Raw genomic sequence first — 16,648 nt, forward strand, 5'->3', positions numbered from 1 at the left:
TACAGACTGAATGAGAGTCCTCCAATTACCAGTTCACCAGTAACACCACACCTATGCTGTAAGTGTGAGCGAGTTTCAACTGATTGTTGAACCTGGAGAAATACGAGGACACCTGTACCATGGAGAAATCATGAAAATGCAGGGAGTGTAGGAACGGTTTCCCTTCCCCGCCTGCCCGATATTCATCAGCATTTATATACCGGGCAGCGGCCAATCACCTGCATTCAGCACAGGAAAGGCTTCACTCAGTCGCATCACCTCCTGGTCCACATTGTGGAGAAACTGCTCATCTGCCCTGTATGCTGAAGCAGATGAAGGACATTTTTTTTTATCCTGGATGGAGCATACTGCAGGTATACCTGAAATAGATACATTTGTCTCTGTCCCATTGAGTCTCCAGCACATGGCCAGGCACAATTGGTCTCTGTGTTTATTCTCCACATGAGCCTCCATCCACCCCTCTTCATTGCTCTCCCATCTCCCCTCCATCAGCATAAGGGTATCCCCCACTTTTCGAAAGTTCACTTTACACTACTTCACTTTTACAAAAGACCTACATTAATACCTGTTCTCACAAACCGAAAGAAATCGGAAGAGGATTGTCGCTTTTACAAAGAAAGGCATAATATAAATTAATTCATGGTAATTGCTTCTTCGCTTTAGGCCCATTTCAGCTTATGAAAGGAACACTCTACTTTCAAATAGTGGGGGAAAGCTGTATCAATACAGCACAGTCACAGGCTCTTCTCACTTGGTTTAGGCATACACACCCCCTCAAGCCTGTGCTAATTCTTAATCCTTACTTAGACCTGCTATTTATTGCCCATGTGTGGTTTCTGTTCCTCTGTTCACCTCCCCTTCATGTGTCTATCAAGATACACCTTAAACATTGTTAAGATGCCTGCTTCCACTACCTCCACTGGCAGTGCGTTCCAGAAACCCACCACCCCTCTGTGTAAATTCCCCACCCCCACCACTTCTCCCCCAAACAGTCCCCCTTTCACCTTGAACCTGTGCCCTCTTTTAGTTGACTTTTCCACCCTGGAGGGAAAAAACGCCTCTGACTATCACAGAATCCCTCCAGCGTGGAAACAGACCATTCAGCCCAACAAGTCAACACCGGCCCTCCAAAGATTAACACATAGAGACCCGTTCCCTTACCCCTATTATCTACATTTACTCCTGACTAATGCACCAAACTTACACATCCCTGAACATTGGGGCAATTTACATACAGACAATCCAACTTAACCTGCCTCTCCCTGGACACTATGGGTAATTTAGCTTCGCTAATCCACCCTAACCTATACACGTTTGGATTGTAGGAGGAAGCCGGAGCACCCGGAGGAAGCCCACACAGACACGGGAGGTGGGGTGCAGGGACAATGTGCCAACTCCACACAGATAGTTGCCTGAGACTAAAATCGAATGCAGGTGCCTGGCACTGTGAGGCGTCAGTGCGAACCACTGAGCTACCTTGCCACCCCTGTCCAGCCAATCTGTGTGTCTCATCATTTTGTCGAGGTCTCCTCTCAGCCTCTGTTTTTCCAAAGAAAACAATCCAGGTTTATGCCTCCTCTGCTCGTAATGAGAGCCCTCCAGACTAGGCAATGTCCTGGTGAACCTTGTCTGTACCCTCTGCCAGAGCACCCACAACCTTCCAGTAGCACAGTGACCAGAACTGCACACAATATTCCGAATGTGGTCAGAATAAACAGCTGTAACGTAACTCTTACACTCAAGGAACCGTGCTGTGTGCCTTCTTGACCACCGTGCCCACCTGCATTACCACTTCCACGGATCTATATGCCCAGATCCCTCTGTATGCCAGTGCTCCTATGTGTTCTGCCATTTATCATACAATTCTTATATTTCCTTCATCACTATCGAGGTTCACTTTAACTGTCTTTCTCTCTTCATCTCTTTTTCCCCCCTCCTCACCCCTCCACACATCAGCATATCATAAGACCATAGGAGCAGAAATTAGGCCATTCAGCCCATTGAGTCTGCTTCGCCATTCAATCATGGCTGATACGTTTCTCAACCCCATTCTCCCCGTAACCCTTAACCCCCTTGATACTCAAGAACCTATCTATCTCAGTCTTAAATATACTCATTAACTTGGCCTCCGCAGCCTTCTGTGGCAGTGAATTCCATAGATTCACCACACTCTGGTTGAAGAAGTTTCTCTCCCCTCTGTTCTAAAGGGTCTTCCCTTGACACGAAAGCTGAGCACTCAGGTTCTAGTCTGTCCTACAAATGGAAACACCTTCCCAACATCCACGCCGTTTATTATTCTGTAGGTTTCAATTAGATCCCCTCTCATCCTTCTGAACTCCATGAAGTATAAACCTAGAGTCCTCTAATGTTCTTCATATGTTAAATTTTTCATTCCTGGACCATTCTTGTGAACCTCCTCTGAACATGTTCCAGGTCCAGTACATCCTTCCTGAGATATGGGGCCCAAATCTACATACAGTACTCTAATTGTGGCCTGACCGGAGCCTCAGAAGTACATCCCTGCTTTTATATTCAAGTCTGATCAAAATAAATGCCTGCATTGCATTTGCCTTCCTAACCACTGACTCAACCTATAAGTTTACCTTGAGAGAATCCTGGAGTAGAATTCCATAGTCTGTCCCCATAATCTTTCTGTTCCTGAGTAGCAGCAGAGATTTACAGATACCTCGATTGTTTTCAGGGATACCAAGGGATCTTGGGAATTGCCAGTATCTCGGGAGGAGGCAGAGAGGAATGTGGTGTGGTCCTGTAAACTCCAGAACTTTCCAAACTCCCTGAGTCAGCAGTAACTCTTTCTGGACCAAGAAACAAAAGGGCCACTGAGAAACTGCTACATCAGAAGACCTCAGAAGCAGAAATGAGGCCATTCAGCTCATTGAGTCTGCTCCACCATTCAATCATTCTTACGTATCAAGGGTTACGGGGAGAATTGGGTTGAGAAACATATCAGCCATGATTGAATAGTGGAGCAGACCCAATGGGCTGAATGGCCTAATTTCTGGTAGTTAGTCATCCCTGGGTAGAAGGACGCAAAACAACAAGTTGTTTCCTGGGACCGATGAGCTAAGCGTTTAATAACCTCATGACAAAAGGACAATTAAGTTTGTCTGTGGAAGGAAGGCACTGACGTAAAGGGGTTTTTTGCAGGAAAGGCTGTATCAAACAAACCACTAACCCTCGAGGATAAGAAGGTAAGCTACAGACCGGAGATCTCCAGAAGTGTGGGGAGATGGTGTTAGAATCTAAAGAAGCATCACACCACAGATTTGAAAGCGAGGAATCTCCACCAGAATGCAACTCCAGAAAGATGCAGCAGCAGTACTTGGAAGAAGAATGCTGCACTGAATCCCTGGATACTTCCAGAGACAAACTGTTGGTGGAAACTCAGTTAAATTCTGCCATCAATTGGGTGATAGCCAAGTTGTGAGTGAGGTTGAACTTGGTTACTTGAGTTTTATTTTTGGTTGCTGCATACAATCAAGTGTAAATCATTGTTTCAGCAGTTAATTGTGTGCAGTTTCTGAGTTAAGAGCCAAATTAAAGCGATTCACCCACAACCACAGTGAGAGGCTGGGATTCATGTTGACTCCATTGCATTCAGCAGTACATCACGTCAATACTCTTATAAAGCGAAGGCTGACAGCACCACCTTTCTCAAACAGAGGAGAGTGTCGCCCAATAATCTATAAAATTAGCATGAAAAGTGGTGTAACCTGCTCTAGTGAGAAAAATAAATCCCCAACACTTTAAAATCAACAATCAGCAATTTATTTATCCAACTCTCATGGTGAACAAATGAACAAAACTATTAACAAACTGGATACAGGCCAGGAGCAGATGGGTGGCACTAGTTTAGTTAGGGATCATGGACTGGTTGGTCTGAAGTGTCTGTTTCCAGGCTGCATGACTCCATAGCACGGAATGAATGGGGATCCATCCCAAAGATGATAAAGGTTTCAAGCACCACCTTAGGCAAATGTGTGGACACCCCTCCAGATAACTGAGGGCAGTGGGACACTGAGGGTCAGTAGATCAGTCAGCCAGCCAGTTCTCTCCAGGAGACTTCTCTCTTAAGAAAGGAAGTGGTTTCCTGCCCCATCAGCCAGATTATCCAGTTTGGATTAGGTCCTATATTTCCAACAAAATAGGTAGACAGGGCAGTGTCTATAACAAATATGTTTTTAAACTTGGAAGCGTGCTGAAGACCTATACAAGGATGTTGCCAGGACTCAAGGGTCTGTGTAAAAGGGAGAGGTTGGACAAGCTAAGATATTTTTATTTAGAGCATTAGAGACTGACAGGGGCCCTTAGAGAAGTGAAGTGATCGTGAGAGGCATGGAGAGGGTGAATGCACTCAGACGTTTACCCCGGGGTTGGGGAAGTGAGAGCTAGAGGGCATCAGTTTAAGGTTAGAGGAAAAAGAATAAAAGGGAATGTGAGGGGGTACTTTTTTTTTATGCAGACGGTGGTACACATATGGAATGAAATGCCAGCGGAAGTGGTTGAGGTGGGTACATTAACAATATTTATAAGGCATTTGGACAAATAAGTGGATAGGAAAGGTATGGAAGGAAATGGGCCAAGTGCAAGGAAATGGGCTTAGTGTTGATGGACAGTTTGGTTGGCATGGACCATGTTGGGCCGAAGGGCCTGTCTCCTGCTGTGGGACTCTATGATTCATGTCTCTTTGTCGGTCCGACAGTTTTGAGTTTCCAAATGAACATCTTACTAAATCAGGCCGAATAAACTCCAATCTCATTCATCAACTCTGATGCGGAGGTGCTGGTATTGAATTGGGGTGGACAAGGTCAGAAGTCACATGGCACCAGATGAAGTGATGAAGGAGCAGCACTCATAAAAGAGCAATGCTCCTAAAGTTTGTGATTTCAAATAAACTTATTGCACTGTAACATGGTGTTGTGTGACTTCCGACTTCTTCAACTCTGGGTTTGTCTCAAACTTGACGGGATACTTTGTCCAACTCGGCATGTTTTATCAGTATCGCTTGGAGGAATTCTTTTTTTTAAAGATTAGATTCCCAACAGTATGGAAACAGGTCCTTTAGCCCAACAAGTCCACACTGGCCCTCCGCAGAGTAACCCAGCCAGACCCATTCCCCTATTCCTATTCCTCTACATTTACCCCTGACTAATGCACCACACCTACACATCCCAGAACACTATGGGACAATTTAGATGGGCCAATCCATCCTAACCTGTACACCTTTAGACCAGGGGAAGGAAACCGGAGCACTCAGAAGTAACCCATAGAGATGTGGGGGGGACATCGTGAAAGATACACACAGACTGTCATCCCGAGGGTGGAATTGAACCCAGGTCAGCATCGTGAGGCAGTGGTACTAACCACTGAGTCACCATACCACCCCTGAGCCACGTAGGTGGGCTTGGGGGGGTGGGGGCGGGGAGGGGATGGTGAGTCCAGCACAAAACAAAAAAAGCCCACTGCACCCACTGTCAGAATGGGCAAGAGGTTCAGCCTTGGGGGTGACCCACTGCAGCGTCACTGGTGGAATCTGATTGTTGGGTGCACTGGTGCCCCCGCTGGTGCCTCCGCAAGTTGCAGGACAATGTGAACCTCTGCCCGCAGTCGGGGCAGGCAAACGGTCTCTCCCCGGTGTGGACCCATTGATGGGCCAGCAGTTTGGAGGAGCGGGTGAACCCCTTTCCACACTCGGGGCAGCTGAATGGCCTTTCCCTGGTGTGGACCCGCCGGTGGGACAACAGGTCAGAGGAATTGCTGAAGGCCTTACCACACTCAGAGCAGGCGAAAGGCCTCTCCCCCGTGTGGATTCTCCGGTGTCTCAGTAGGTCGGAGGAATTGCTGAAGGCCTTCCTGCACTCTGGGCAGCTGAAGGGCCTCTCCCCCGTGTGGACCCGCTGATGGGCCAGCAGGTTGGAGGATTTACTGAAGGCCTTCCCGCACTCTGGGCAGCTGAAGGGCCTCTCCCCCGTGTGGACCTGCTGATGGGCCAGCAGGTTGGAGGAATTGCTGAAGGCCTTCCTGCACTCTGGGCAGCTGAAGGGCCTCTCCCCTGTGTGGACCCGTCGGTGCCTCAGCAGGTTGGAGGAGTCGCTGAAGGCCTTCCCGCACTCTGGGCAGCTGAATGGCCTCTCCCCCGTGTGGACTCGCCGGTGCTTCAGCAGGTCGGAGGAATTGCCAAAGGCTTTCCCGCACTCGTGGCAACTGAAAAGCCTCTCTCCTGCATGGATTCGCTGGTGGGTCTGGAGGTTGTCCACACAAGTGAACCCTTTCCCGCACACGGAGCAGTAAAACGTCCTCTCACCAGTCTGTATATGCTGGTGGGCCAGCAGGACACAGGAGCAAGTAAAGCCCTTCACCCGCTTGGGGCAGGAGAACGGCCTCTTCCCGGTGTGATTGCACTGATGAGCCGCCAGGACAGATGGGACATGGAAGCCCTTCCCGCAGTTGCCACACTTCCATGGTTTCTCAACGGGGAGTGTTGCCTCAGGTTTCTCCATAGCCGAAGCTTCAGCTGCACACACACACACACACACACACGTGTACAAACCCGCCGTGAATTCTTCTTTCCAGGCAGTAGAGTTATTTCAGGCTCCACACTCAGTGCGCTGCAACAGTAGCGTCTTTCAACCAGTCCCCCCGTACTCAAACAGGAAGCAAAAAGAAAGCTTTGCTCCTTCTCACAGAATCATAGTTGAAAATTGTTGCGGTCCTGGTGGATTGAGTGACTGTCAGACATTGACGTGAAAGTGAGGAATGGAGACGCTGGAGAGTCAGATTCAAAAATGCGTTGCTGGAAAAGCGCAGCATGGCAAGCAGCATCAGATAAGCAGGAAAATCAACATTTTGGACTTGAGCCCTTTATCTGTTGACTTTGAAACTTCTGTCTTCAGATAGTCTGTAAGAAAAGATTACAAAAATCATCACTGCCAGTCCGGTTAAGAATGAGACATCAAGGCATTGACACTGACACCAGAGAGAAACTGTACATATAGATGTGGCAAATGTTAGTGGCAAGCCAGAGTGATAAAGATATGTAGCACAGAAACAGACCCTTTGGTCTAATTCATCCGTGCCAACTAGATAACCTAACCTAATCTCGGCTGATTTGCCAGCATCTGGCCCATATCATCTAAACCCTTCCTAATCGTATACCCATCCAGATGCCTTTTAATGTCATAATTGTGCCAGCACCCACCACTTCTTCTGACAGCTCTTTCCTTAAACACGCCACTTTCTGCATGAAAGACTTATCCCTTAGGTTCCTTTGTTAAGTTCTTTTGCTTGAGCTTCTTACACTGCAATACGCCAACTTCTGTGAACAACCAAACTTTATTAAGTACAGTACAAGCTGTGGAGAAACTCTTAACACTCTTCGCAATGCTTGAACACAACAGTACCAAAAAAACAAACCCCTTAAACAAAGTAAAACTGAAACAGAGGCTTACAGTTGAAGTTAGAAGGGCAGAAGGAGACAGTATTAGCAGCCTTTCTCCACACAGCCCACTGCTTAACTCACCCAAACAAGACTTCAGCTTTCAGGACTGACCACTCCCCTTTCATTGTACAGGTCACTTCTAAAACATAAAAGCTTTGGCCTCAAGTCTCATCTGTTCACACATTACCAAAAATGCCTCCCAATACCGTTTTTCATCTCTGTACTAAACCAGTTGCTTCGGAGCTTGGGTCTTTTTACCACCCCTCTGAAAAAAAACCAAGGACACAGCATCCTTGAGAAGAAGGACCAGCTTTTAGAAAAAAGGACCAGCTTTGTGACAGAGGGATATAGGCCAAACACTGGCAGATGGGATTAGATTAGTTTCAGAACATAGCATGGAGTAGTTGGACTGAAGGGACTGTTTCTGTGCTGTTTGACTCGGTAACTGTTCTGCAATGGTGTGAAAACCATTTTCTTGCCTTCCCCCATAAACATCCACTTCTTTGTTGTTCCAAAATCAGATGAACTCAGCCTTGAATATATTCAATGATCCCATAACTGCAGGAAGACATCCCCACTTCTGAACTCAATTCCTCTTGCTAAGATAACACCTGCTTTGCTCATTGCTTGCTGCATCTATCTGACAACTGTCATTAACTGGTATGGAAGGACGCTGAGGCCCCTTTATACACATTCCTGATGAAGGGCTCGTGCCTGTAACGCTGATTCTCCTGCTCCTCGGATGCTGCCTCATCTGCTGTGCTTTTCGAGCACCACACTTTTTGACTCTGATCTCCAACATTTGCAGTCCTCACTTTCTCCACATCCCAATATATCACCATTTAAACAATGCATCTCCTTTCTGCTCCCCCCCCCCGGGAATGCTATCACTTCACATCGTGGTACTGCATTTTCCATGAGCTTGCCAACTGAGACACAGACCTGGCCCAACTTTTCCAGAATCTGTCCCCTCCATAAATTGAGATTGAGAGACACACACAATAAAGGTGTCTCTGATTAGTAGGAGGACCACGCTCCTTCCGGTCCTCCAGGGCTTCCTATTGGCCCAACAAAAGAAGATCACGCGCAGTTTCCGCGGACAGCCAGGAGCACGCACAGGTTTTGCTGACACCGGCGAACATGCGCAGTGTGTGTTGTCACCGAGGAGCATGCGCAAGATGCTCTGTGACGTTGCTGGTGTTACCGACAGGTTTTGTGCCCAAATGACACTCGGAGACAAGAAAGGCTGGAGCAACATTTTATATTTATCCTGCGGCTCCACATTTTATTCCTTTTGCATTTTATTTGACGACTCATCTTTTCCTCAGGGTAGGGGATTCCCAAACTGGAGGGCATAGATTGAAGGTGAGAGGGGAAAGATTTAAAAGGGACCGAAGGAGTAGAAAAAAAGTGTGAAAGTTAATTCCCCACAAGTGCCCTCTCCAAACCTGCACATCTTTGGATTGTGGGGAGAAACCGGAGCACCAAAGGAATCCCACGCAGACATGGGGAGAAGGTGCAAACTCCACTCAGACAGTTGCCCGAGACTGGGATCAAACCCGGGTGCCTAGCGCTATAAGGCAGCAGTGCTAACTACTGAGCCTGTTCAGAAAAAGCAGCAATTGATTTATATTAGGGTGGGAGGGGAAAGGATAAAAAGGGACCTAAAGGGCAACTATTTTACGCAGCGGGTGGTGCGTGGATTGAATGAGCTCCCAGAGGAAGTGGTGGAGGCTGGTACAATTACAATATTCAAAAGGCATCTGGATGGGTATATGAACAGGAAGGTTTGGAGGGATATGGGCCAAGAGCTGGCAAATGGGCCAAGGTTAATTTAGGATATCCGACTGGCACGGAACAAACAGTTTGTTTCCATGTTCCACTACTCTATTTCTATATAGTCAGAACTGTTATGACACGGACTGCACCCCCCACTAATTTAAACCCAAAAAAGATTTACCCCATGTGATAATGTGAAAATTCAAGAGGTAAGGAACTGTTTCTAAAAGTCACTATTTAAAGTTTTATTTAATGATCTAGGACACTAACTTGCAAGTGTTTAAATCTGCTGGGATTTTTCGTACCGCCAAATCTATTCAAATCTGTCTAAACTAGTTCAAATCTCGGACGAAAGCCCCCAAATTTTACAACACTGGGTGCAACCTCCCCCACCTAATTTAAACCAGCAACATAGAGAAGGTTTAACCCATGTGGTAATCTGTGAAAATTCAAGAAGCAAGAAACTATTCCCAAAGGTCAGTATTTAAAGTTAAAATTAACAACTTTATTTATTAACGTCTAATGGAGAATAATTAATTAACAACAATTTACAACTCCTTTCTCTAACCTATCTTCTACCTTCCCCTGTATGATACCAGTCCAATAAAAACCCCTGATTAAGATTGACCGAAAGATTCAAACTTCAAGACCAGCCAGCTGTTAAATCTTCTCTTTGTACCTTCCTCTGTAGATTTGCTCTCCAGGTCGGTGTCGATGTTTTTTCTCTGTGCAGACTCCTTCTCTGGACAGGTACCTCTCAGAGTTCTCACTAGCAGCCTTTTGGTCTTTTGACAGTTCTCCTGTAACTGTTCAACGTTTTTTTTTTATTTTGGACTCCAAAGCATCAAATCGTTTCATTGGTGTTAATATTAGATTAGATTAAATTCCCTAAAGTGCGGAACCAGGCCCTTCGGCCCAACCAGTCCACACCGAGCCTCCGAAGAGTAACTCACCCAGACCCATTTCCCTCTGACGAATGCACCTAACACTACGGGCAATATAGCATAGCCACTTCACCTGACCTGCACATCTTTGGACTGTGGGAGGAAACTGGAGCACCCAGAGCAAACCCACGCAGACACGGGGAGAATGTGCAAACTCCACACAGTCACCCAAGGCTGGAATTGACCCTGGTGGTGTGAGGCAGCAGTGCTAACAATATTATCAAAATACTAAATTCAAATTTGATTGGAAATCAGTATTTTGGGGCAAGATTTAAATCGATTGGCCAAAATTGAGTATGTTTTTGTCTCCAGGCAACCCAGCTACTGAGCTGTTTGACTAAATGTTAAATTGTTACCTTGTTCACAACGTTTGGTGCTCTGTCAGGTGGTTCTGCTCGCTTTTCAATTCTCTTGAAGGTAGAATACACCTCTACACCTTCTAACAGAACCAATTTTTCAAGACGAGGAATCGGCCATTCACCCCTAACAGGAGAAAGTGAGTACTGCAGATGCTGGAGATTAGAGTCAAGAATGTGGTGCTGGAAAAGCACAGCAGGTCAGGCAACATCCGAGGAGCAGGAAAATTGACATTTTAGGCAAAAGCCTCATTCACCCCGAACAGCCTGTCCTCAACTGCACATAGTTCAAAGCAAGTTTGAGAAAGATGGCTGCAGCTTTGTCTTAATATAAAATTGAACATGCGTTCAAACTTTAATGCTATTTCTGAATATATTATTTTAGCTATTCTCTTTGAAAGATCAGCCATTTCTCGTGCACCCCCATCTCCCAGGCAGTGTCATCACCAACCATTTTCTCTCTCTCTTCTGAGAAGAGCTTGATACAGCGATCAAAGAGAGCTCGAGGCATGAGAAAGTTTAGTGGGAGTTGGAAGAGATACAGAATGGACAGGGTGACAGAGTGTGGGGCCATTGAGAGACTGGGGGGAACAGAGGGTGGTGGGGGCGGAAAGGAAAGACTTGGGGGTCAAAGGGTGGAGGAATAGAATGAGGGGGAGAGAGAGAAAATGGGGGCAGAGAGTTGCGGGATGAGAGAGAATGGTTGGGGGCAGTGGGTGGGGAGAGGGACAGCACAATTCCCACCTTCCCCAGGACTGGGGCAGTGTCCCATCAACTGGAACCTACTCCTCCCACAGCAGTCATTTCTCAATCCACATATGGCTAAAGCGGAAGACTTATATAATCCCTGCAGGCCATTTCACCTATCAAATTCACACCGACCTTCCACACAGCATCCCACCCAGACTCATCCACTTACCCTACAGCCCTGCAGTTCCCCATGGCTAACCCACTCTAACCTGCACATTCCTGGACACTTTAGCACAGCCGATCCATCCGAAACTGCAGATCCATGGACTGTGGGAGGAAACCGGAGCACCCAGAGGTAACCCGCGCAGACAGAAGAGGGAAAACATACCAAAGTTCACACAGACAGTCATGAGAAGGTAGAATCAAATCGCTTCTAACAATTCTCCCACACCTGCAAAACCCTGAGCACTATGGGTAATTTAGCAGGGCCAACCCACCCTAACCTGGGCAAAGATAAAAATCACATGACGCCAGTCCAACAGGTTTATTTGGAAGCACTAGCTTTCGGAGCACTGCTCCTTCATTCGGTGGTTGTGGAGTATAAGATCATAAGACACTGAGTTTACAGCAAAACATTACAGAGTCATGCCACTGAAATGATACATTGAAGAAACCTGGATTGTAAAGTCTTTCATCTTTTAGAATGAGTTGCTGGTGTCATTAATATGTAAATCCCAGAACTTCTTCTAAGGCTCAAGATAACTTAAGGTTTTATAAGAAAAGATGACAACTCAGCTCAGACAATGCATTAAAGGTGTGAGGCCAGAGTCTGTCTGTATCCCAGTTTTTGAGTCAGACTGGTTCTATTTCCAAAGTGGAATTTATAAAATATTCCATGTATTGTCTGCCTGCAGATTGTGCATTTTTTGAGCAAAATAGATGGTATCTGCAAATACAAATTCACCCCATAGACCTCGGTGTGTGTGTGTGCGCACACACATGAGAGAGAGAAAAAGTCTAGTTCCATACTGTATATCTCTATGTCTATTGCATAACAGATGCTTTATTTCTGTTGATGTAAATATTGTTATAAATCATAGCAGGGTACTAATACTTAGATGTAAGGGAGAGAGAATTCTTCAATCAGGGCACTATAAGAATCCTGGCAGACCCCTATTTCTAGTTTACTTGCCAATGAACAGACACAAGCACCTATTTAATTCTAACTTTTCACTTATTTTGTTATATTTTCTGGTATGATACTCTGTGTCTGGATGGTTTACAGGCTGGGAGATTGTAGATTGGACTTTGATTGACTGAATGATTTATTGTTCCAGAAGGTGTCAAAGGAGGTTAAAGCTTCAGCAGAAATGAAGCAGAGCTGAGAACAGACAACAACTGTGGGAACAGGGAGATCAATAGAGGACAAAGAAACCAGGACCTGAAATCCGAGCTGACACTAGACTACCCTGTGATCAGTGCTTTGATTAGCAGTGTCAACCCTCTACCTTTACCTCGCTTCCCATTCGACTTGAATGCCACATCTCCCCTCAATATTTAGGATCCAATCCTTGTCATCCTGAAGCCATGTCTCTGTAAGGAATCCCAGATCAAAACCTGGAGTGCAGGTTCATAGTTCCTTAAAGGTAGAGTCCCAGGTAGATATGATAGTGAAGGCAGCATTTGGTATGCTTTCCTTTATCGGTTACAGTAAAGGAGTTGGGAGGTAGGTGATGTTGCAGCTCTACAGGACATTGGTGAGGCCACATTTGGAATATTGTGTGCAACTCTGGTCTCCTGCCCATCAGAAGGACGGTGTGAAACTTGAAAGGGTTCAGAAAAGATTTACCAGCATGTTGCCAGGTTTGAAAAAAATTAGCTCTCGGGAGAGGCTGAATAGGCTGGGGCTGTTTTCACTGGAGCATCGGAGGCTGAGGGATGACCTTAGAGGTTTATAAAATCATGAGAGGCAAGGATAGGGTAAATAAACAAAGTCTTCTCCCTGGGGTGGGGGAGTGCAGAACTAAAGGTTTTGGGCGAACGGGGAAAGACATAAAAGAGCTCTAAGGGGAGCCTTTTCACACAGAGTAGTGCATATATGAAATGACCAGCCAGAGGAAGTGGCGGAGACTGGTATAATTACAGAATTTAAAAGGCATTTGGATTGGTCTATAATAGAAGGGGTTCGAGGGATTATGGCCCCAGGGCTGGCAAGCAGACGAGATTAGGATAACTGATAGGCATGGACAAATTGGACCGAAGGGTCTGTTTCTGTGCTGTACATCTCTATGACTCCAATATAAAAGGTTCAGAGGGATATAGGTTAAACACAGGCAGGTGGGTCCAGTTTAGTTTGAGAACATAGTCAGCATGGACTAGTTGGACTGAAGGGTCTGTTTCTGTAACTGATCTGTACTGGTCTTGCCTCCCCCATAACCATCACATCTTTGTTGTTCAAAAATCAGATGAACTCAGCCTTGGATATATTCAATTACGCCCAAACTGCAGGAAGGGGTCCCCACTTCTGAACTCAATTCCTCTTGCTAATATACCACTTGCCTTGCTCACTACTTGCTGCACCTGTCTGACAACTTGCATTGACTGGATTAGAAGGACGCAGAGGCCCCTTTGTTCATCCACACATCATTTCTGATGAAAGGCTCGAGCCTGAAATGTCAATTCTCCTGTATTTGCCATTGAAAAAAGACCTGGACTAACTGTCCCAGAGTCTGTCCCCTCCCTGGATTCACTTCGTTTCCCTTCAGTTCCTGCAAGTCAACAGCTCAACCCCGGAATGGAAAAGGGGTGAGAAAAGAGTGTGCTGTACTCACAGATGTTGGAAAGAGGAAGGAAGTTGCAGTCTGGAGTGAAGCTCAATCTTCGTTCATAGAGAGAGGAGCAGAAGCAACAACTTCAAAAGTTCATTGTCCTACTTCCGCATCCAGACGATGGGTTTGCTGTGATTGGCAGGAGGACCAGTCTCCATCCGGCCCTCCAGAACTTCTCATTGGTCCATCAAAACAAGGTCACGGAGTGTTTCCGCTTGTTGTGTGAGCATGCGTAATATCTTGCTGACACTGTGGAACATGCGTAGTGCGTTGCTGACACCGAGTAGCATGCGCAGTATGGAGATGTTGGTATTACTGCAGATTTTCAAAGTTAAAAATCACACAATGCTAGGTTATAGCCCAACAGGTTTATTTAGAATCACTAGTTTTCGAAGCGCTGCTCCTTCATCGTTGGTTGTGGAGCAGAATCATAACACACAGACTTTATGGCAACAGGATTGCAGTGTCATGGGATGTAACATTAATCAACTTTAGCTTACCTCTACCATTTTTTAGAATGACCATGTTAGTTTTGATTCCTTCACATGTAAATCCCAGAACTTTTCAAAACTTACGTTCTCAAGATAGCTTTTAACAATAGGTGTCATCTGAATCAGATCATGCATTGAAGGTGTTAAGTTAAAGTCTGTCTGTGTCCCAATGTTAGGTCAGACGGATTCTATTTCTATCGTGGTATTACAGAATCTTATGTGTATGGGTTTTTGAACAAAATAAAATGCGATTCTGCAAGTACAAATTCAACCCACAAACTTTTATGTGTGTGTGTGTGTGTGCAGGAGAAACCGAGTGATCATGTGTGTGTGTGAGAGAGTGTAATGGGGTATAAGTCTGTGATAGGGTGTGTATGTGTGTGTGAGTGAGAGAGAGAGAGTGTAATGGGGTATAAGTCTGTGAGAGGGTGTGTGTGAAAGAGAGAGAGCATTTGAGAGAGCGTATGTGTATGAGAGAGAGTCTGTGTGAGTTTTGGTTTGGAGGAGCATGTATTTGTGTGAATGCATGCTTGTGTGTGTGTGTGTGTGAGAGAGAGAGAGAATGCATAGTACAGTGGGGTCACCTGTAGTGTGACATGAACCCAAGGTCCTGGTTGAGGCCATTTCCATGGGTACCGAACTTGGCTATCAGCCCCTGCTTGGCCAATTTGCATTTTTGCCTGTCCTGAAGTCTACCTTGGAGGATGGTCACCCGAAGGTCCAAGGCTGAATGTCCCAGACCGCTGTAGTGTTCCCCGACTGGGAGGGAACACTCCTGGCTGCTGATTGTTGTGCAGTGTCCATTCATCTGTTGCTGTAGCCTCTGCTTGGTCTCACCAATATACCAAGACTCAGAGCATCGTTGCCTGCAGCGTATGAGATAAACAATGTTGGCTGAGTCACATGAGTACCTGCTGCACTCAGGGTGGGTGGTGTCCTCACGTGTAATGGTCATAATCGTGTCAACATTCTGATACGTTTTTCATCATCTGCCGTGACAGAGTTGTATCGTGTTGTCCTGAAGGCCAGGCAGTTTTCTGAGAACAATTATCTGTTTAAAGTTTGGCGGTTGTTTGAAGGCGAGAAGTGGAGGCGTGGGGAAGGTCTTGGCGAGGTGCTCATCCTCATCAATAATGTGTTGCCGGCTGTGAAGAACATGGCGTAGTGTTTCGGCTCCTGAGAAGTATTGGACAACAAAGGGTACCATTTTGGTTGCAGCTCGTGTCTGTCTCCTAAAGGAAGTCATTACAGTTTCTTGCTGTGACACATTGGAACTGGCAGTTGATGAGTTGAACATTGTACCCCGTTCTTATGAGAGCATGCTTGTGTACTTCCAAGTGTCTGCCATGTTCCTCCTCACCTGAACAGATCCGATGTATGCAAAGGGCTTGTCCAGAGGGGATGGCTGTTTTAATATGTTTCACGAGAGAAGTGTAGCACTGTCAGGTTATCCGTGGGTTTGCGGTCCAGGGAAGTGCTGATATACGCATCCTTGATAGAGCTGCATGTGTTCAAAAATGAGACAGATACTAAAGAGTATTGTTGTTTCAGTGACTCCTCACCATGGGTCCAGAGGAAGAAATGTCATCAATATATCTGGTGTATAGTGTTGGTTGGAGGTCCTGTGCAGAAAAGAAGCCTTGTTCGAACCTGTGCATGAAAATGTCGGCATACTGGGGTGGAAGTTTGGTCCCCATGGCTGTTCCATGTGTCTGGATGAAGAACTGGTTGCCAAAGGTGAAAATGTTGTGGTTGAGAATGAAGCGGATGAGTTGTAGGACAGTGCTCAGAGATTGGCAGTTGTTGGTATTGAGTACTGAGGCTGTTACCGTGATGCCATCATCGTGAGGAATGCTGGTGTAGAGTACTGACATGTCCACGGATGCAACTAATCCGTGGATGCTGAACTTCTGGAAGGATTGGATCAGAAGTCTTGATGAATGCTGTCAGTTCACGGTTGTGCTCTTTGGTCAGATCAGCTGGTAGTTGCCTGTTGTGTTCCTGGTCAGTTGTTTGTACACTTCCTTGCAGAAGTCCATTCTATTCCGAATTACTCAAAAACTGCATAAATCCATGTAAGATTCTGTAGCTCCCACTTTAG

The 16,648-nt window shown here is 46.0% G+C and overlaps 1 protein-coding gene across 1 annotated transcript in view; it reads right to left on the reverse strand.

Annotated features, from left to right (window-relative positions):
* The window catches only part of LOC148143011 (uncharacterized), a 127,190-nt gene extending 120,084 nt beyond the window's left edge, over positions 1-7,106 (reverse strand). Inside the window, exon 1 of the mRNA XM_087975772.1 lies at positions 5,519-7,106. Coding sequence (XP_087831898.1) covers positions 5,519-6,521 — 1,003 coding nt within the window. The 5' untranslated portion in view covers positions 6,522-7,106. The remainder of the gene's footprint in view (positions 1-5,518) is intronic.
* Positions 7,107-16,648: the final 9,542 nt, after the last annotated feature.

The sequence above is a fragment of the Chiloscyllium plagiosum genome, unplaced genomic scaffold (assembly GCF_037043375.1).
Source record: "Chiloscyllium plagiosum isolate Xiang-an unplaced genomic scaffold, Cpla_swu_hap1 HiC_scaffold_27, whole genome shotgun sequence".
NCBI lineage: Eukaryota > Metazoa > Chordata > Chondrichthyes > Orectolobiformes > Hemiscylliidae > Chiloscyllium > Chiloscyllium plagiosum.